Source organism: Drosophila subpulchrella, chromosome 3R (assembly GCF_014743375.2).
Source record: "Drosophila subpulchrella strain 33 F10 #4 breed RU33 chromosome 3R, RU_Dsub_v1.1 Primary Assembly, whole genome shotgun sequence".
Lineage (NCBI taxonomy): Eukaryota > Metazoa > Arthropoda > Insecta > Diptera > Drosophilidae > Drosophila > Drosophila subpulchrella.
In genome coordinates this window covers 12,942,517-12,965,294 of record NC_050609.1, presented here as the reverse complement: position 1 = coordinate 12,965,294, position 22,778 = coordinate 12,942,517, and the positions used below count along the sequence as shown (strand labels likewise).

The 22,778-nt window shown below is 38.2% G+C and overlaps 1 protein-coding gene across 5 annotated transcripts in view; it reads right to left on the bottom strand.

Moving 5' to 3' along the window:
* LOC119545752 (tyrosine-protein phosphatase 99A) overlaps positions 1–22,778 on the bottom strand; it is a 119,699-nt gene that overhangs the window by 4,013 nt on the left and 92,908 nt on the right. For 2 of the 5 annotated variants that reach the window (XM_037851586.1, XM_037851588.1), the window contains exons 9-12: positions 11,849–12,052; positions 9,996–10,276; positions 8,417–8,533; positions 5,376–5,515 (exon numbers count right to left, since the gene is read on the bottom strand). In XM_037851586.1, the coding sequence (XP_037707514.1) occupies positions 5,376–5,515; positions 8,417–8,533; positions 9,996–10,276; positions 11,849–12,052 (742 nt within the window). Of the gene's footprint in view, positions 1–1,832; positions 2,377–5,375; positions 5,516–8,416; positions 8,534–9,995; positions 10,277–11,848; positions 12,053–22,000; positions 22,747–22,778 lie in introns of those variants that run through there. The other 3 variants (XM_037851589.1, XM_037851590.1, XM_037851587.1) reach the window with 2 other exon arrangements.

The following is a 22,778-nucleotide window of genomic DNA, read 5'->3' as shown; positions in this document are numbered from 1 at the left end:
ACTATCCTTATTAACCTATATAGTATGTTTGAAGAAAACTGATTTCCTGTCGCACTTTAACTGAACTCTGAGGTGTGGCAGCAACTAGAGCAGAATTCCCACTGCTGACCAGTCTCAAAAGTATCCTTTTCCTTACATTTCTTACAAATGCCTTGCTACTTTACTTTGCAAGAAGTGCAAATTCTATTTAACATAGAGAAAATAATTTTCTTTGCAAAAGTTGTGAACTGTGGAAATTATGAAACAGCTGCAATCAGTTAGAGCGAAATCAGCGAAAGGTGTCAGGTGGGCGTGGCCGACGAGCTTTTAACAAAATCAAAATGCATAAATAAGCAGGTCGGAGGAGGGGAGATGAAAACGCTGACAACCAGGTAGTTAAATAACAGGAAGTGGGTGGTGGTCAGTTCCGTGCTAATGGCATTCAGTTTCGGCCATGCATAAGGAAGTAATTCTGAATTCTGCGGCAGACTGAGAATCCTTTTGGCAGGAAACTCGACCAGCCATACTGTGCAAATATTTGCCAAAAGCTGCTTTAAATGAGTGACAATAATGACAAAAGGTGGGCATTATTGCCTCTTCAATTTCTATACACAAATTGAGGTTAAGTTCGTGTAATTGGCTTAAGCGATTACAAGGAGCGCACAGAACTTTGCGCCAAGTTTCGCCTACAACTGCACTCGACTAACCGGCAAAACTTGGCAACTTCCCAGCAAAGTTTTCCACTCGCAGTAGCTGATTTTATTGCGGGATTTCGCAGCCTTGGGAGAAAGTGCAGGACATAATGGAAATTGAGTGGTCCAGACTGTACTGCCAACTTTCCATTCTGTTTTGTATCTGTATTGCGGCTCGTTGCACTTTGCGAGGACATATTGCGGAAATAATCTTGATCTTAACCAATGGGGTTGTATTGATACAAAATCGATTTCTTAATGCTTATGGTGAAAGTTTTTGAAGTTCTAGATTCGGTTAAATTGGAACCGATTAAAGAGGAGGTTTTTTCTTAAGAGCTTTGTTTAAGACAAATATTAATATATGGTTGGAGTTATTCTAATGTAGATAGTATTTAAATCGTTACATTTTCTAAACTGTTTTTATTTTTGAAAGTAATAGTTAGCTATTATCCAAAAACCCAAGTATTTAAATCTACATTTTCTAAATAATATTTTCTATAAACATTCCAAGCCTATAATATAATATAAGTTTGCTTATCGAGCAGCGATCCTATTTACCCAGTTACAACTCTATGTAGGGCTGCTTCAAAGTACTGATAAAATGTTGATTTCTCAACGTTTGCTCTTTAAAGCTTCAACTTATGTTGAAAGCGATACTGATCTGTCGCTATGGGAAATTCCGTGGAATTCATTTCTTGTTTACTCTGCGAAGTTTCGCAGCATAAACAAAACTCGCTGGGGAATCGAGAACTTTGATAATTATTTCAATAATTCTTATCAACGGGAGATGGCGAATCGACTTTGTTTACTTTTTCCGTCGACAAAAAGTAAATAAATACCTAAATTGGGGGGAAAAAACAACTAGAAAATAAGAAATTTCTTTCCTCTATGTATGCACATATATTTACATATGTTTTTCTTGATTTCAGTTGTTGTTTTTCGAAGACTTTTGTTTTTCTTGCCCCTCTATTACGCACCAAAAAATTTATATATTTATATTTGTCAACTTCCGCTTGAAGTTGATTTCCATTTGATATGCAATCCGACATTGGGCCGTTAATATTTTTATGATTTTTGTTTGTCAAACACGTGACAGTTGCGCCAAGTGATCGTTTTCGCTTAGTTTTCGTTTTCCCGGGGGTGCAGCTGCGAAAAACTTACGTAAACCAATTTCCACGTTGCGATTTGCGGCGCAACAACCTTGGTGTTGCTGCCGTCGCCGATGTTGCTGTTGCACCTGCAATCGCTGGTGATGTTGCTGGTAGCATGGGGCTGCTGCAGCAGCGATTTTCCCTGCCACCTGACATAGTGTGTCGCTTCGCTAGAATTGCATTGCTTGTTGCTCTTTTTTGCTTTGTGTACTCGCGATATTTGCTCACATATTAACACAAAATTACGTCATATTGGCAACTGCAATGTCGCCAGTTCACCAGCGAAAATAGTACGCAATAACTACGAACACACACTTTTGTCGTCGCTCATAAATGTTTTTAATGAGGCTGCGGTTGTGACGTTTTAAAAAATAGGAAACAGCAGTATGTACAAAAAATATAATGCAAACACTAGCAGGTGTCTCTCGTCCACTTATCGCGTATTTTACTCAGCATTGTTTATTGATAAGGTTTATTATTGTGGGTTCCCTTCTTTTTTTTGGTCTCGGGACAGAAGAATCTGTAGAGTGCTTATAGACGCGTGCTTTCAGACCAAGTGAAACTCTTGTCAATTGGCGATCGGCGCGGTGCCAGAGCTTTCCTCAGTACCCCGATCTTTAACCCGAACGAGAAATATTATATATATAGAGAGAGGTAGAGCGAGCTTTTCGAGCTTTGCATCAGCTGTTTGATAACAACTAGCACGTTTTTACCAACAGTCGCTAAAAGCCAGTTTGCCCAGCCTTCTGTCCTACAGTTTATATTTGTTAAGTATAAACCTAATAATATGTATATTATTTTAATATATTTTTGTCTTTTTTAGAATAAATGATATTTAAAACACATCTATATTTTTATTACTTATTTTAATAATGAAGAAAGGAAACGGTAACGACAATAATAAAAAACAATTGCCAATAAAAAATGTTTAAGGCCGAGTTTAATAGTATTTTTGGAATTCGGGTACTTTAAATGTCTAATATGATTGTTGTTGATAGGCAATTTGCACTGTCACAATTCCAGTTAAATTACTATATCATCCTGCTGTTTATCTTATCTACATATGACATTGATTTAACCTTCTCAGTTGCACATATTATTTACAAATTAAATGCCTTTTTTTCCTCGTATTTACTTAATTAAGTCTACAGCTTTTTGTTTGCTTTGTTGCTGCCCAGCTAGCTCATCAATTAATCAATTAAAAAACGCATTGTTCAATACTTGCTGTTTATAGAGAGTCGATATTGGTTAATCGTTTAATTAAGCCAGACAACTTCCGCAATAAAAGTTGCATTGGGAGAAATTTACCCTTGGAAAGTTGATAACGCTGGTATTTGGTTCATTGATACCGTTGATGAAGTCAGCGCAAAGGGGGAAAAGTCGGGTAAACTGGGGAAAATTGTCCCACACTTTGACTGTATCCATCGTTGTCATGAAATGAAACTTTTTTTTGGCAAAAGTTACCAATACGTTGCCCAACAACAATTTCTTCCCCGACTCTGCTAGTCTATTTTTGGCATAAAGAAAAGTTCTATACGAAAAACCAGACACGAGCACACACATTTGCCGGCAAATAAAGCCGTCGACACACAAGCAATGTTCCCAACTGCATCAGATATGAAAAAGTCGACATACGGTGAGACCCGAATAGAGGGGAAAAGTGTGCTTCCTCTCCCTTTTTCTATTTCGGTGTTGGAATGCAAATGGAAAATAGTATTGAACCCAGTTTTAAAGACAGTGAAGACAAAATACTCTATTAATTTAAAATGCTTATATATTAGAATTTAAGATATTGTAACTTAAAAACATTTATATAACTTCTTGGCATAACTTCTTGGGAGTAGAAAATGTTGATATATAATTTTAATTTTATCATCTACCAAGATCCCTTTGGCAAAAACTCCCAACTATATATTGTGCAACGTGTAAGGTATTCGCATAACTATTTTCCCTGCTCAACAAAAAGTTGTTGGGGTAGGCTAGAATGATGGTTATCGCTGTTGCCAGCAAATTGTTGCCATAAGAAATTGCCAAAGAATTTCTAGTTGGCGCACAAGTTGCCAGTTGTGTAGTGTGTGGCTAGGACTTAGTTAACCTGCCACAAGCCGCAGCAGTTATTAAAATAATTTCCACACCCCCTTGACTTTTGGCCATTCAAGTCCCCAGTGGCTGCCACTAAACGCTGATTAGTGCTCTGCGAATGAAAAAGTAAATGTAAATGATTTCGCCAAGAGCCGCGAATTGAGAAGATTTTTTCTCGCCCTCACATAAAACGCAAACCTCTTTTTTTCGCCTTGATTCCCCGGGTTTTTCTCCGTTTATTTTTTTTTTTCCGCCCGACTTTTGTTCTGGCTTCCTCCAGTCCTCGCCTCACTTTATATTTGTTTGCATTGAAAAGGAAATTGTAGAAATTCGCCTTTGTTTGCTTAATAAAATATAATTTTTTCCGCTCTAAAACTTGGGTAACTTGAAAAATGGGATGGCAACACTCCAGCCATCCAACCTTCTGCTTTTCCATCTCCATCTCCTCACGCTGTTATGCGTTCTGCTCTGCTCGCAGGGTATTTGTAAAAAATAAATAAAATGGCATTAATTTGTTAGGGAACCCGAGAAGGGGTGAAAAAATACGGTGGCTGTGGGTTGGGGTAACTTTCATTTGGCATATTCGCGGCAGCATAAAAAATCGCTTCGACAGAAAATATGCAAAATTCTTTCCATTGAAGTTGGGTATAAAAACGCTTTTCATTTGGCCCAACACATTTTGTCGTCGCAAATGTTTGCCGTTGCCTCTGGCAAATGCGGATCCGGATATGGAGATGGACGGGGATTTCCGGGGTCTGGGCAATGGGTTAACCACTTTTACATTTAATAAAGATTTTAAGTAACTTAAAATTGTTTTGCTTGTCTTTGTCTTTGGCTTCGCCTCGGACTCTTGTTTTTTTGCAATTTGAATTTTAATTAACATTTCCAGGGAGTATGAGCATAGCCCACCTCCCCTTTCAAGTTTGTGGTATCTGGTTTCTGGTGTTTCTTTGTAGAAAAAAGAGAAATGGAAATGGTCGAGTTATTTCCTTAATTATGGATTGGTTTGAGTGGACATTGCGAAGGGATTATGACTTCTTCCTCAGGAGTAAATAAAGACCGTAATTGGTAAAGTATGCCTTCTAACGAGGTTAGTGCAGCTAATTTCTGTACTAGGGAAGAACGCGGAAATTATATTAATAACCGAAAACAATTTAAATTCCTCTGGATTAATTCCAAGAATTCTATACGTTTTACTGCCGAAAGTTGTAATTCTAAAATAGATATTTTCCTATAGCTGCAGCGGGTCGACTTGATTTGCTGCCTTATTTTTCGTTTATTTTTAAATTCTATCGAAGACAGTGGGAGGACAGCGCCTTGCTCTCAACACTTTGACAACAATTTTCACTGTTTTATTTATGGAACTGCACGCGACTGTCTCAAGAAAAGCAGCTGCCACATCAGCACTTGTTCCCAGCTATATCTTTATTTTCGGTTTTATGGCTAAATCGGGGCATAGAGCGCCACTTACCTCCACAGGAAGAAGGCCATGATGATCAGGATGATGCCGAAGCAGCTGAAGATAATGCCCACCAAGACGGCCAGATTGTAATCATTATGCGATTGCCGTAGCAGCGGTTGAAGTTTCTCGCAGTTCGGTTGCAGTTGAATCTGTTTTGTGAAAAAATAACAAATTAAGAAAAGAGTTAGGAAAAAGTTCAAAGGCACACATTATACCTATAAGATACCGGTAATGTCCTCAAATACCCAAATACCAAAACAATTTATTTTCATTTGCATATATGCATATGTTCTTATAAGAACTCAGTTATTAAATCTGCTCCCGTTTGATTTGTGTAGTAAATGTTACTAGATAAGCGTAATATATGATAATATATGCTGATTTTTAGGACACATGGTATGATTTTTTCTTTTACTTTTCCCTTCTGTTTTTAAAGTAGGATTATTATACATTTATATAGATTTATTTGAGTTTCATTTATTGGTCGTTAAACAGTTTGTACTATTAAGACAATCGAAACATATAATTTCTTAAACATTTTTTCTGATTCAGTTAGCATAAATCACTTTAGGCTGGTCTCGTGAAGGGGAAATATTTGTTGTTCGGATAGTGTACTTTTGGATTTGGAGCTATGATAGCCAAAACGACCAGTACAAGAAGCGACCACATCATTTTCGTTAGATTGCTGGGTTGAACAACAGAAACTAATATATATAGTCAAGCTATGGATTGCATAAGCGATGAAATTGGTATTAAATTCGTTACGCTTCGTGGTGTGTTTTCTTTATATAAGAAAGTATTTTGTTTCGGGATAATCCAGTTAAGGCAAAATTCGAGAATTAGTCATAAGAGTACAACAAAAGCTTATTAAAGAAATTATTTTAATGCGTTTAACGTTATGAGCAATAAAAGTAGTCCTTAGAAGGTACACCTATAGGTGTATATATATATATATAAAGGTATATATATATAATGAATTTCGTCATATTTTTTTCTCTGTGTAAAATGAACATGTATGCAATGTACATATGCGTTACAAATGTGTGTGCCTCTGTTATCATTATATTCGGGCTTTATTTTTGTTGATTTTTTCCCTGCTTTCTCTTTGTTTGTTTTTCGCGCTCTCTTTATTTGCGCTTGTTTATTTCCGCTTTTTGCATACGATTTCTGCTGCCATCCGAAAAAAGAAAGGATTTAAATGGGCGCCATTTTTGCGGAGGGGGCGGGGCGGCAGGTGGGAGGAAGTTTGTGTGCGACGAGCGGAAAATGGCAGCGGGCCATGTAAATGTGGCCAAAAGGTGCAGGCCAGGCCACTTGAAATTCAGGCAGTCCAACAACAACAGCGGCGGCAACAACAATGGCAATGAATTATGAATGAGCGAGGGAGAGAACAAGAGCCGGCCCAAAAACTTGGGGTCAACTAAATTGCTATATTTCTGCCACAACTTTGGATTATATTTTATGCATGCAACAAAGTTTGCGGTGTGTGTGTGTCTCTGCGTTTGTGTGGAGAATGTCATTAAGGATGTTGTTATGACAGGTTGAAGGAGTTCCTGGGCGGTTCCTAAATGTCAATAAACGCAGGTGCACTGGAAAAAATCCTTAACTCCCTATATACCACTCCATTTTGATGGGAAACCATGAAAATAAAATTGGAAATGGCATTCGTCGATTTGCCATTTCACAGATATTATATACATGAGCGGGCAAAATATAGAAAACTATGTATATATTGCATAAGTTTAACAGTCGACTTAGTAATGACGTTGTATTTGCTAAGAATATCGTAAATTTCATGGTTCTGTTCTGTTAATACGTGATAAGGTTGAACAGGTCATTCTGAAAAACTAACTGGAAACTAATACCGTATATTAAAATATAATTAATAATATTAACAGCTTAAATCTTTCTTAAATATTTTACGTATCTACGTATTCGTAAATATTTTTAGTAACTTATTGGTTATCCATGAACGCAGGTTCAGAGGATGCCCAGAGGAAAACTCAGTGGTAACTTCACTTTAATGTCATAGCTTTTAGTGTTCGATTCATTGTTAATTCCACCTACCTATCTATAAAGCAAAGCTCCTATTCCAATAGTTTTTTAGTCATTCGAAAAAATTTATTGTTTTTTTTTTAATTTGTTATATTTTAAAAATATTTAGCATTTGTAAATATCATTTCAATTGGTCGAGTGAATCTATTTTCCTCCATTGCCCATTTTGTAGGCCTAGGATTACCAGGACCACTAGCGACAGCTTCAGAATATTCAGCTCCATTTCGATAAAGCAAAAACTCTGTGGCTTGATTTATATAGAAAATGTTTGGTCAAGTTAAGTAATCGAATTGGAAACAGATTCGGTCGATTCGTAAATGCTAATACGATTAGTCAAGTGCCTTTTGGTCTAGACGTTAACATACGGGGTAATTATTGTTTCTGTCAGATATAATTTAAAATAAATAATTTAATTTGCATTGCACCATATTAATTATATAACAACAGAAACTAGCTAAAATAAACTCAATTAAAGTGAATCTGGATTTAAGTTCATCACTTAACAGTAATAAAAAGATAAATTAATATATATAAATATATAAGAGGAAAAACTTAGGTGGGCAATGTCATTTCTTGTTGTGTTGGGTCCTATTTAATGCAAAAATTACGCATACGCCCTGGGGTTTCTCGTTTAAGACTCAATAATGCATGAAAACAAAAGTTGAAGGCGCAAAAAAAAATAAAGGTGCATCGCTGTTACAGTTACATAACAAGAACATTTTTTCCCAGGACAGGATAGAATTTTTGCAACTAAATAACTTTTCCGTAACTCCTTCACTGCAAAAAAGGGCAGCCTGCGCTTCCATTTTGGACATGTAATCTGATATGGAAACTGACAACGGCGAGGCTGCCAACTTTATGGCGTGCCACGCCCCCTTCCTTATATCTCCGCCCTGCTTTTTGGCCCGCCTCAAAGCAAAATGCCAAGTTTTCCGCCATGTGGCAGGTGTTGGTCTGTTTGTGGGTTGCATTTGATATCTTTATGCGCTACTTACAATCCTTGACTCCGAAAATTTGCCCAACACAATTTTCTTTGGATTTATGACACTGAACGTTGCCGCTGCCACTTTGACCTCGTAGTACGAGTTGGTTGTTAGATTTTGTAGAATCATCTGGAGAGAAATACAGAAGGAAATATCAAACATTAGAAGGGGATTGCAAAGTACATATCTGTTCTAAAATAAAAATAACTTATAAAATTCATTTTGGTCATCCATTTTAGGCAGTAATAGAATTTTATAAAATACATTTTGATAAACTTTCCTTGGCATTTATTTTTGATTGAAATTAACCTTAATCAACACGAGATAAAATTGATTACTTCTTTTCCATTTCTCTTTGTTTGACTATATTATTTCGGCAGTTTATCTAAGCCAAAAACATTCTTTGAGAGCTGATATATTTTTTAATTTAGTTTCCATTTAACTTTTGCACAATTCTGTCCCCTTCATATAAAAAAGTCAAATATTTGGCATTCATATACGCAAACTAACAATGAAAAAACAAAGGTAAAATTATTGCCATTTCTGTTGTTTAGTTGTTCAACAAAAAGCTTGTTTGCCGCTGCAAAATATTTCAATTACAAAAATATTTTCAACTGGCCAAAACAAAAGAGGGCGACTGAAGAGCCAGAAAAAGATAGAGGGCTTTCGGGGGGTAAGAGACGAAAATAATAAAATAGAAAAATAAAAAGCAGGACAAAACAAGAACCCAACTAGTTTTCAGATATGGAAAAAGTCAGCTATGTGTATGATAACATTTTATTGTTGTGAAATTTGTTTTCCTCGCCGCATTCCCCACGACAAACTTTTATTTTTATTTATTTACTTTTGGCATTTTTTGTATTGCGTCTATTTCGGGCGCTAAATAAAAAGGGAAGATGCGGCACAAAGGTGGACAGGAAAAACAACATAAATTTAATTTATTTTCGCAGGTGGGCGGGCTTTTCCATGTGCATACTGTATATGTGTGGTGCAGCGGAAAAGTATGCATCCCATGTGTGTGAATTTTTCGGTATAGAAATTTGTATAAAATATTTACAGGTGCCGTGGCAGGTGGGCTCTTCTGTATGCCGTTTGTTGTTTGCTGCATAAAAATGCAATTATTACTGCCGGCTTTTTATTTCGTCCGTTCTATATTTTTTTATGTAACCCCGCCTGAATATCTGTCTGTATTAGGCAGTTTATCATAGAACTTTTCGTTTTTTATGGTGCCCAGAGAGGGCCAAATGGCCGCGATAAGCCGACTCGATTGACATATCACAAGGCGGACAACCATGTTGCCAACTTGGCAGGCCAATAAAATGGTTGCTAACAGCGCGGAAAATGTTTGTTATTTCCCAAAACCTGCGTATAAAATATTACTGCCAGACTCCAAGGGGATAAATCTATTTACCTCTCTCCTAGGGGATTTTATTACAGAAATATTGGGTTCAATTTAGAATTTATGTATATAACAATAAGAGTTAAGAAAATGCTATAAAGGATCTTGATAACATTTAATAAATATTAATATTAATTGTATATATGATTTTACTTCTTACTATATTTAAAGGATGATATAACAAAAACCTACCGCGGTTTCCAGCTCCTTTTCCGAGGCATTAATCCTTATATCCCGATGCGTATCCTGTCCAGCCAAGCGCGTTTTGATGATATAGAAATCAATGGTGTTGTAGAACTCGTAGGGTCTTCGCCAGCGTATGGTGATGGATTCCTGGGAGTGACAGGTGAGGTTTACAATCGCCGGAGCACTGGGACCTCCAACATCTGTCCTCTGGGCAATCTGATCGGAGGGTTCGCCCTCATTCTTGGTGGTAAATGCCTTCACAATCACACGATAATCGGTGTAGGGTCCTGAAAATAAATATTTAATATGTCATTGTAAATTAATAGAGTCTAAAAGGTCACATGTAATTATGTTTTATTATGTCTCTTGAACTTAAAGTCTTTAAAGGGTAATTTTCTTCTTATCAATAATGGAAAATTATTAATAAACACCATTTTTACTGAAAGCTTTTTAAAAGCAAAGTCGCTTCATTGTCTTTCCCATATTTTGTCACCCTTTAATTTGCTTTTTTCCGGTTGACTGCGTTTTGATGCGACAGTTGAGGCTTTTATTGGTCGTAAATACTTCCAGCGAATGTCAGTTGCTTTTCCGGGAATATGTAGAGCACCTGCCACGCCCCTTGCCACCTTAAATTGAGCGGCGGGCATCTTTTCCCTGCTCATTATGAGGAACGTCACCGCATTTCATTGGATCCAAAAGAACAGAAAACAGGACGGCGGTCTCTGTTCGGCTTTATAATTAAATTTTACTCGGGGAAAATGCATGGGACGGCAGTGGCAACAATAACAATGAATTGATTTTTCATGCAAAGTGAAAGGAAACAAAAAAAAAAACAGAAAGGACTGCCTCAAGCGGGACTGTCAGCTTAAATTGGATTTAATTAACAAGAGAAACTGCTGACATCTACTTGGATTAAATTTGGAAATAATTAAACGTTGCCATGGCGGCCCAGCATGCCGCAAAAGGAGGATCCTTTGGAAATTCCTCGCAGAAGTTAGCTGCAGGTGTAGGTGCATCCTGCATCCTGCATCCTTATTCGTATAATTAAATTAAACAATGTGGGTGCCTGAGAATGTGGAATGCGGCGCATAACTTTGTAGCAAGTTAATTGCATGGCTCCAGGGGCACCTAAAAACCTCCAAAAACTCTGGTATTTGCCAAAAAGGATCAGCAAGTAGCTTCTTGTATGGTATTCTCTAGCCCAAAAGACACACCTCACGCCTTAATGAGGTAAATTAGCCGACTTTGGGGTGTACAATTATAAGCGTCAAAAGTTGTTGGCAAACAGAAAGTGGCAAGCGAGTGGCGGCGAGCACTTGAAACTATTTAATTACAAAGCAGCCGGCAAACAATTTGACTGGAGGCTCAATTAGAGGTAATAATAGGTCCTCGGGGCAGGTTCAAGAGGTTTTCCATTTCCATTTTCCCGGCTTTTCACAACGTGGGCGTTCGACTGTTGACAGTTTGATGTCGAGCGCTGAAGTTGACGGCGGTCCAATCGACGGGAACAACTTGAAAACCCTTTGATCGGCTTGGGTTGCGAAAATTTATCGACCAGGGGAGTGAATAAATTAAAAGTTAGAGAACCTATTATGTTCGCCTCATAAATAGATATGTATTTTTAAAAGAGGTTTTTTAGTATTATCATTGATACGTGTTATTTATATTTGGTAACATTTTTAATTTGTAATTAGTGTTGGCTGTCAATTAGTGTCATTTAAAATTAAAAGATATTTTTAAACTTTTTCGAAAGTATTATTAGAAAATTTAAACAATGAAAGCATGTTGTATATTGTAACTTCACTTTTCACTATTTGAAAATTTTTAAAATTCATAGAAAATATAGAAGACAAACTTACTTAAATTCTGCAACTCAAAGTGTATTAGTGTTTCCGCCGAATTGCGAGAGTTCTTAACGATCTCCACGCCAGTTTGATTATCATGGATGTGGAACACATGGTAGCCGGCGATGGCTCCATTTTGATTTTTCGGAGGATGCCAGGACATTGTGATGCTGTTGGCCGACACATCCAGTATGGTGAGATTCTGGGGTTTGCTTGGCACTGCAAAGAAAAGTAAATAGAATTGGGGGATGAGTATCAAGTATAAAAGTCAAAAGTTAAATTTGCTCATGTTCTTAGGCCATGTTGCATACTCTTCGGCTTAGAACCACAAAGTTAAACAAACAAGAGAGTTGGAATTTATTCAGGGTGAGACTGAGAACCATAATATATCAACTTTGATGTTTTTTGAGATGACATAATATTTCAAATGAAAATGTAGCAATCAACCCCTTGCCGCTATTGTTAATAATTAAATATTCTCTCTTTAAATTTTATTTTTGTTGATTCTGGCATATACATATGCTATCTTCCAAAAGATCCCCAATATAAACAACTCTTGACTTATTAGAGTCGTCGTCGCAGCTGTTTAATGTATTAAAAGTCTCCCGAACCCATAACTTCCTCCAAAGTAATCCCGAATTTGTAAACAAAAAATGCTTGCATACTTAGCGGCGTGTGCACATAGAAAATGGCAAGCCAAATGACAATGAATAAATAATTTATTTAATAAAGAAAAAACGAGAACACAGAAAAATAAAATCGTAAAAAAGAGCAGGAAGCCGAAGCAATCGCATCGAATGAAGAAAAGTAAAATAAATTGAAATGAATATTTTGCAGTAGCAGATAAAACAATTTATATTCAAATGGCAGGCGAATCATGTGTGTGTGTGTGTGTGTGAGGGTTTGTAAGAGAGAGGGAAGAAAAAATTATATATTCAATTACGAGGGGGAAAAGAAGAAAAGAATTGGCGCAAGTAAAGCGCAACGTAATCGAAGCGCATAAAGAAACGGAAATGCGATTGCTAGCAATTTATTATGGCCTGCACTTGCCAGTGGGGTCACACACACACACTTATACACTCTGATGAACTCCCCCCACCACACACACACACACTCTTACACAGATGGTGGCTTATAATCCAGCAAACCAGCGGATGCAAAAGCCCTGGCAATAATTTCATTTGCAAGCCAAAGGACAACACTCGACCATGTGTGACAGCCAAAGGGTTGTTGTGTGTGTGTGGGTGTGTGTTCCAGGGGTCCTGTCTTTGTGTGAGTGCAAGTGGCAAAAAGCACTAAATGGTAATTTATTTTACTAATACAACAAAAGCCCGGCCAACGAGCAAAAACGCTCAGCAATCAAAAGAACAAATGAGTGACCCGAGGGCGGGAACGGGCACTTGACCCTACTCCGCCCGAGACTTTTGCCATGCAAATGCGATAAAGCTTAGCAAAACACATACCCCAAGTCTCCATATGCACAGAGAGAAAAAAAGCAGTCTTCTTATAAATATTTATATTTATTTAAGGAGGCTTTTAGTATAATAAGGGTTCATTGAAACCATTATGGTGTTAAAATCACTTATAAAGGTGCCTAAAAGTATGCAGCAATAAATTTTAAAATACAAATCTGTTGAGATTTTAAAGTATTTTGTAAGGAGCGTGAAAGTATGCTACAAAATATTTAAACTTCTCAATCCTGATTTACAATAAAATTTGCATACTTATATATATAAAATGAGCAAATACTAAAACAATTTAATAACAGAATAAAAAAAACAATTAATAGACAAAAAACCTGTGCCGAGATCGTAAATTTTAGAGTATACTTTTAGCCACCGAAAATATTGTTTTAAAATAAAATGAATTCAATTTGTGAAGACTATTTTCCCGCTTTTTTCTCTGTGTAAACCAGTAAGAAAAAGAGGAACCCACACATGAACAGTTGGCTGGGCAGAATAAACAGTCGCTGTCAATGTATAGAAATTTATACAATTCAATAAATGGCATTTCTACTTTCTTTGCCTCTGCCTTTGCCGTTGCCATTGCCTTTCCCCCATTTCTCCGCCCGTTCCACGCCAATTTCTTCTTGTACTTCATCCTTGGCCTGTGCCCCCTGCAATTGCAAACGGAAATGGAAATGGGAAATGGACAGGCAGCTGCTGCATCTGCAAAAAGGGAAAGGAAAAAGCCAATTTATAGACTCGAACTCGAACTATGAAAGCAAACGACTCACTTGAGGACCGATGGCGAAAAAGGAGTGGGGTACTTGTATTAAAATCAATTAAGCAACAAAGTGCTCCCCACACACACACAGTGAATCCAGCGATAAATGTCCTTGCAGGGACAGGAAAATGGGAAAAAGGGGGAGCAAAGTTAATAGGTTTGCCACTCGCAAAAGACAGCTGGCAAACTCACCTGCTCGACAGGTGACTATGTGGGCACTTACTGCTCCTGATTGGTTTGTGTTTGGCCAATATAACATAAATAATTGAGAGCCAGGAGAAACCGCTTTGATAAAGCAAATCAATCAACGTCTAAAAAAAAGCGAAATATGTTTAAAAAAAAGTATTGAGAAGGTGGAGTTCTTAAAACAATTAATTAGGGAAATGTGTTTGGGTGAAGTCCCTAAAAGAATTAATTAATGAAATGTAACTGTGAAGTTTTTTATAGGTTTTTATGCAGAATTGGTAACAAAATATGTTTATTTATAGGTGATATCATTTACCCATAAATTTAAAAGCATTTTCTTAAACGCCTCAATATTTCAGCAAAACAGATCCAATTGCTCAGCCCTCCCCGTCATAACTCAAGGAAAATCGGGTCTCCACATTTGACATGCCTGGGCAAATTAAAAGAAAACAATAGATGCGCCTTTACCCACTATTTGCTCAGCCATCGCGCCGGAAGTAACCAAGTGTGAAAAAGCAAAGGAAAATCCGGATAGCCTGGGAAAACTTGGGGTGCTCACTGAAAGCGCGCGTGATTATTTTCACAAAGCCAAAGGCAGGAAGTAGAAAAAATATAACTAGGAAAATGTAGTCGGAGGAAAATCGCTGGGAAAAGAGTGTGTGGGTGGTTGGAAAAACCAATACCGACGACGTGCTTAAGTTGTTAAAAACTCCAAACAAAAGCAGGCAGAAGCTCGAGGACCTCAAGGTGTGTTTCTGTGTGTGTGTGGAGCAAATAGCATTAAGTTGTCTGAGCCTCGAAAAAAAAAGATTGTATATATATATAACAACAAGAACAACAAACGGGCTGAAGAGCAAGAAGCATAAAAACAGGAAGAACTAAGCCCGAACATGAAGATATATAAAAACAAGTTAGGAGCGGGGCGCCATTGTTGTTGGCCATATGCCTTATTTAGTTGTTGCTCCTTGTGCTTTATTGTTGTTGCCCAACTTTACGAGCTGCTTTACGGATTTGGCCAGACGTAAAAACTAAACAAAAGGCGACGGACGGAGAGTAAATAAGAGTGAGCGAGCAAACAAACAAACAATTAGAGAATTCACACAGTCACACACACGGGGAACACAAAAAAAAAGAGGCAAAAAAGCCAGGTGACTGCCTTTCAAAAGGCGTCAAAGGCTCCACCGCCCCGAGAACTCGTACAAAGGCGCAAAAATTATGCGAAATAAAGCCCGAAAACGAGAAAAAAAAGCAGAAGCAGCGACAACGAGCTGCGAAAAATATAAAAAAACTGAAAAGTTTTGTCCCCCAAAGCTTTGATGGCCAAGAGCAAACAGTGAATGGACCAAAAGGCTCCGGCACTTAGCGGAAGTAACGCGGCGGCCATTTTGAATGCACATATGTGTGGGTGTGAGTGCGAGTGAGTGTGTGTGGGGGAGATCCCTTTTGAACTTTGATGGGGAAAAAACAGATTCGAAACAGGCTTTAAAGTAAAGTAATTTTGTCTTTTATTATAAAAACTTCCTAAAAAATAAACCGATTATAAAGACAGCTCCTAAATTTAAGGAAAAATTATTTCCTTATAATTTGGTTCAAATTAAGAAATATAATATTTAGTCTGCAAGACTTCGCTATTTTATTAAAATTCCCTTAATTATTCACCATGCCGCCAAATTCCTTTGCCAAGTCCATTGAACTCACTTCACATGACATATAATTTACCTTATCCGAACAGACATTTTGATTAAATTGCTGTAATTTTCGTAATGGCAGGTCTTAGGACGGGAATTTCGACATAATGCCTCTGGCTCTTTTTAAACTGAAAGCACTGTCAAATGCACACACAAAGGGCCAAAGCACAACTGACACACTTCAAATGGGCCAGCACACACACACTTTGATTCTGACAAATGGACAAACGACATTATGTATTTGTTTCAAAGTGCTTTTGCCACTTGGACTGTCAGTTGAAATCTACCGATGATCCTTTTGGTTCACATTTTTATTCCGAACTCTAATGTTTTCTAATTTGCCACGTTTGAAAACCTTTGACATGTGTCTAGTTTGGGTCAAAGCCTAAGAGCTCGTGTGTTGCCCCAAAGGGTCAGTACCTTAAAAAGTTACGGTCAGTGGCAAAAATAGAATCCTAAAATAGAAAAGGTATTTTTACTGTAAGGAGAATTAATTAAATATTGATTGCATAAAAGTTACTGAAAAATTTTTTTTAAATGTGAGATACGAACAATGTATGTATGACTAGCTTAAAAACTCTTTTTTAATTATAATGAATTTAAAATAAATATTATTAAAAATATTTTCTTATTTTATAAAAATAGAAATGTAGTCCGAATTCTAAAATTTTGAAAATGTTAAAAAAAATTTCCTCCAGTACATTTTGGTTTTAGGATTAAAGCAACCTTATGTTTTCCATGTAGCACTGGTTTACCACCATTTTTTGCACAACCTTTAAGCCGAACTTTAACCCGCCTCGCCGGGAATATGATGGCTAATTAAGGGCGAGTGTCTGGTCCGGAGTGCTGGTTCCGCTGATGGCTGCACTTGCCTGTTCTCCATGGCCAAGAGCAGAGCGATAAGGCCAACGATGGCGACGGCTTTTGTGTGTGGCATGTGTGTGTGTGTGCAAAAGGTTATCGGCAGGAAGTTGCACATGGAAGCACCATCACCTCGGGCTCACCACGGCCACATCCTCATCCACATCCACATCGAAAACCCAACCTTCCGGCCCGGTGCTCGCTTGTTTTTCGATCCTTGAGACACGGAAACTGTTTTGGGCCTTTGGTTTGGGTTCTCGTTTTCGTTCACCGGCAAACCGGCACAAAAACAGGCATCAATGTCACGTTCAAAGTGTCGAGTTGTTGCACTAACAAGGTGTTTATGATTTAAAGCGCCGCTCGGCCCGGGAGTTGGCAGACAAAAGGCCTCCATGACAAGTGACTTGGAGTGTTGGCAAAAAGAGGAAAAATGCCAACACACACATGCAAGTTGAGCTGTGAGTTTTCCTCTCGAATAGCATTTTTCGTAGGCGTTTCGGTTGGGGGTTGATTCCCCTTCTTTTTTTTTTATCCATATCCATCCATCTGGGCGGCGGGGACAAGAAAAATTGACATGTTGAAGTGCAGTTAGGCGGAAGTTGTCGCCGAGGCTACATTTTTCTATCTCCCTCCCACCGCCCACCGAGCCAGCTGGAGTGGGCGTGTCTAAATGCGGGTTGGCACGTGGTTGAGCGATAAAAAGCAGAGAATTTTCCTAGAAAAAAGGGCTTATCTATGTTCTTGATTTTGATTTTGCATTTTTTTTTTGTTTAGCTTTGTGACGGAGGCCATCTATCAAAATGTTTACGCTCATCAAAAAAAGGGTATTGTTCTTTTGTGAAATATGTTGGAGAATAAATAAAAAGTTCCAGTTTTAGAGAATCTGCGAAGTTGTGTGCGTATTTAAAAGCAACTTAAATTGAAATGATTTTAATACAGGAAAAAAATGTTAAATAATAAAATAATAAATTTAACCGATTCCAAAATTTAACAAAATAATATAATTTCAATTAAATATGTTTCTATATTTTTTTTACTTAAGCAAAGAAGCTGAAGGGTATACAAAGATCGCACAGAATATGTCAACCATTTCCTCAGCATTTTTTGTTTTCCATGTTTTGTTCGGCATTATCTGAAGTCCTTTGGGGAGTTCATAAATTAGCGGCAGTACATTGCAGGCGATTGGCATGCAACATATTTGAGTTCATATCTCCCTGTTTTTTCCCCACCCAAGGGAGGGAAAACCGCAGAGGAAAAGCCCCTGTGACAGGCCGTGAAAAGCGCAACTCAAAGTGAATCAACTCCCACCATTATTCTTCCCATTCCTCCCGAGGAACACAAAGTCCTTGGGAAGTCTAGTCAGCTGGCTTATCATTTTCGAGACGTGGAAAAGGCGCCTTGAGCACGATTCACGCCTTTCGGTTGTGCAACAAAAGTCCTGAAAGTCCTGAAAGTCCTCGAGAGCTCGTGTGTTTGAGCCATGTTGCAAATTAAAATCAAGACAGCAGCAAAGCCAGCTAAATGATTGATGGCTGTTTTTCACCAAAAAGCGAAGAAGGAGAGCTGCTGGCAAAAAGTTCAATGATTTATGCTTTTCAGTTGGGCCAAATTTGCTGGCTACTAAATGATTGTTTTCATCCAACCAAGCTGACTGAGCTGCTCCACTACTTTGCACTTTTAATGTATTTTTTGACAAGTCATGTTCATAACTCAGTGTCCTGTGAAATTTCTATGGGTCGATGGAGAGAAAGTTTTCACTGGATCTGGATAAAGTTCGAAATCAAAGTTTTCACAGCTCCTCTCGGTTTTACGTAGTTATTTTCGGTAAGTCTTTTTCATATATTTTTGGCTTTTCTGCAGAGACGCAAATCATTTGTCAAAATACGAGAGTACGCAGCAAAGTTGCTGCCTGTTTGCCGTTGACAAGCCGAAAGTTGTGCCAATTTGTATTAGAAACTTTGAAACCTTACGCCTGCGACATGTCCGACTTTGGACTTTGAGTGGGGGGCTCTATATAGGGTATGTACCATACAGCCAAAGATCATGGACAGGGGCCAGTTTATGTGGCAAGCACTTTGCTAAAAGTTCAAGCGGCGAGTGGAATATTTAAGTTTAAATTGTTTGCGTTGCGGTTTTGGCCAAGTAAAGCCACACAAAACACTATTCTTATTAGCCAATCAAAGCTTAAGAATAAGGAAAATAAACTGAAAGTTTTTTGGTAGTTTAAAATATTTTAGGAATTATTCCTTTTTCCAAAACAAAAGCTAAGTTACTCTACTAAAAACAACTTCTTAAAGACACCTTAAATATTAATATATATTTTCTTTTTTTGTGATGTCAACTTCAATTTATTCCCATTACTTCCATCTCCACTTAACCATTAATTCAGAACTTTTCCCGGCATTTTTCGCCTATCAAAATTGTTTGTCAACAGTTGTTTGTCAAAATGCCGGCAGCATTCTGCCTGCAAACTGCAAGTATCCGACAGATATTATTCGCACACTCACTTGAATGTGAATTGGGGTACTTTTTGGCCCCGTTTTTCCACTACCAATTCCGATTTCATGCCCCTCGAAAAATGCTCAAGGGCTGAGCACTTGTGAAATGCCCCTTTTCACACGAAATTATGGCTCGTGGGTGGGCGGGGCGGCACTTGATGAACTGCACTTTTCATCACGGCCACGAGACCGAAAGTGTTACTCCAAATTGTGACAGCTCTCAGCTGCGCCTCGGAAGTGAAAATGAATTTACAAAAAATTAACTCGACATCCGACGAAATATATGGGAAAAGCAGCAGGAGCCTGCTCGTGGCACTTGGCAGCACAAAAGTTGGGCCAAACAATTAATTAAACTAATGACTCGGTGGAAATCGCACAGGAGGGTGGCCTTAAAACAAGAAAAAATGATTTGTGTAAAACTTTATTCAGCAGGTTTATTAATTAAACCGCTCCGCCAAAAGATGAGTTTACAAAACTTCAGCGAGACGGTAATTACATGAAATAACTTTACACTTCTTATCAATTGATTGCTTTGTTAATTGAGGCGATCAAAAGTTCAATCATTTAAATTTTCCAGCCATTCCCGTTTAACGTTTGCTATAACGAATGCACAAATACCATATACATTCGCTGTGTTTTCTGAGAAAAAAACCTAATGGATTCGTTTGACTGAAATAGTAATTACTGACGAGCAGCCAAGCATTCAAATGACGATGTTGTCCGACAATTTATATAAAATTTATTTAATTTTCGCTGGACCGGTACAACGCATTTTCCCCTGATCTATTTGACTGGACAAGCTAATTGGCTGCTAGCTTTTTTTTTCATCATTAAAAGTTGTGGGCTGCGCTTACAAATTCGCACTTTAAATCAAAATTTTAATTGGATGTTTTAATTTATGTTGTTTTGGGCACACTAATATAGTGGTTTTTTTTAAGTAAATTGTAACTTTATATTTTTATTTATCACTGCATGCAACCCGAAAGTTCAATAAATCATAAAAAGAACCTTGAGCCAGTTAAACTGAGTAACTTATTACGCCCACACCTAGTGCCCCATATTTACTTATTTACTTGAAAGGGGCGTGGCTGCTGCACCTGCCTCAAAAAGCAACTTAATACAAGTTTGGCGTGTGGTCAGCAAATCAGGTGGCTTTTAGCCAGTTTTCAGGACTTGGCTCTGCAATTTGCCAACTGTCAGACTGTCTAGATGAAAATCACGCAAATGTTGTAGGTGGGTGGCATGCAAAACCATCTGTGGCGAATTTCTTGAGACCCATTTGAGACCTAGCAGCTCCAATTTAATGACATGCCCATAAAAATAGTTGGCTGCAGCTTAACAATAAAATACCAAATAATTGTGGGCCATAAAAGTTAAGTTGTTAATTGTTTTGTGTCCTGGGCGCATCGCGTGTCCCGTTGTGTTGAAAACGGGAAAAGCGAGGAAAATTCTGGTGGGGGCTTGTGAAACATGGCTCACTTCCAATGAATTGTTGCTGTTTGGCACCCGCTGGCTAAGTTTTAACGAGCAGACAGACGACGGCTTGTCAATTCCCCCGGACATATTTCATGGAGCAGCCCAAAAAAAGTATTTAAAAATAGCAGCAAGAAATAGTTGATACAGAAAGGAAAAATAAATGCATCATAAACCAATCAATAATCAATTTGTTAATAAAAAAAGCACTTTATTTATGACAAGACATTTGAATAGTGTCATTTTAAGCGGATGTGGTTGTGCATTGATTGATAGCTTTATCCCACTATACTAAGTTTTCTTTATTCTATTTTAGGATTAATTAAAATATTGTTTTAATACACTTTAATTTGATTCTCTTAGTTAATTTTTTTCTGTGCAAAGAAATTTGCCCCGGCAAAAACAATGTTAAATAATTCATTTGGCCAAAGCTGAAAGTTTTGCGTGAGAATTTTGCCATATTACAGGAAGGCAGGCAGTTGTTGACGTTGCCCCGCCCCATTTCCGCCGCCCCCGCCCACTGGAAAAGGGGCTGCGTGCTAAACCGGAAATGAAAACTCTCTTAATTGCCTTGAAGTATGCAATTGCTGTTTTTGTTGCTGGATTTATCTACTTTATTGTTGTTCCTTCAGCAGATAATAACTGAGTAACTACAAGTTCTTCTTCGCCGAAGGGGCTAAGCGGGCTAAAAAGGGCGGTCAGAGGTTAAGGTTCGGGTGGTTGAGAAAGTTCGGAAAAGTGCGGTGTCAATGAACCTAGTTGAGCAACTATAATTGGCAATTCTTGTCGAAAGCCCATTGAACTTTTTGTTTTGGTTTGTCGTTGATAACGGTGTTTTTTTCGGTTTTCGTGGCCTGCCTGAGGCAACTTTTTGGCTGTCTAAATTATTAAAACGATAGGGAAAGGGTTCGGTCTTGGAATTTTCTCTGATATATTTTTCTCCGACTTGGTTGATGTTGATTTAAAGTGGCAGCACAAGGAAGAAATATAACTTATTTAAAGCACGTACTCAATAATGACTCACGGTACTGTGCTATGTATAAATGTAAATAAAGTAATACAGTTCACACATAAGTGATGATAATTCTTAAGACGCAATGTGACCTTGCTATGCCGCCAATAATTAAGAGTGACCGTTTGTTTTACAAATTTTTACCATTTAAACATTATTGAACCTCCACCAACAAGAATTAACTTTTATAAATTGTTCGTTTATGAATTGAATAACTATTTACCATAACTGTCATCGACCGCTGCATATGGGGGCGTGGCATCGCTATAGCTGCCGCCTCCCCCGCCATTTCCGTTCCCCATTTCGCCGGCCACCGGAACCGGAAACGCATTGGCGAAGGCCAACGTGGTGGCGGGCACATCCGGTGGCTGATCCTGCTGCTCAATGGAGGTGGCTGCTGTGGTCAGTGGTTCCTTTGCCGGTTTCTGGGTGGTGGTGCCGGCAGCAGTGGTGCCCGGATTGAATTCAGTCTCAAGTGTTTCCCAACCAGATCCGGTTGTTTCGGCCTCCGGATTGACTAGATCGGCCAGATTGCGATCGGAAGAGTTGGCATTGATTACCGCCGGCGACGAACTTGTGGTCAGCAATGGTGGAGCGGTGAAGGGCGATGGGGAGGAGGGCGTCTTGGAGGAGTTGGTGGGCAGGGCGGTGGCACAGTGCTCCGCAATGCTGGCGAAAAGCAACAACTTCAGCATTGCTCTCAGAAGGGCGTGGTGCTGGGGGCGTGGCATCTTGATTCGTTGGAGATTTGATATTTTTCGGTTTGTAGATTCACGGTTTTGTGCGTTTCGTTTTTTGTTTTTCACTTTTTGTGCGTTTTTGTCCCACTGTTTAGTAGGACTGGATTGTTTTCAGTGTTTCTCTTCTTGCTTACAACATTTTTGTGCGTTGTTTTATAGTTTGTGCTCGTTTTTATTAAATATTTAATTCTTAGTTTTTAATTGATTCGGTTTAAATGATTTCCATTTTGGCACTAAACATTCAAAATAAAATTTGAATTT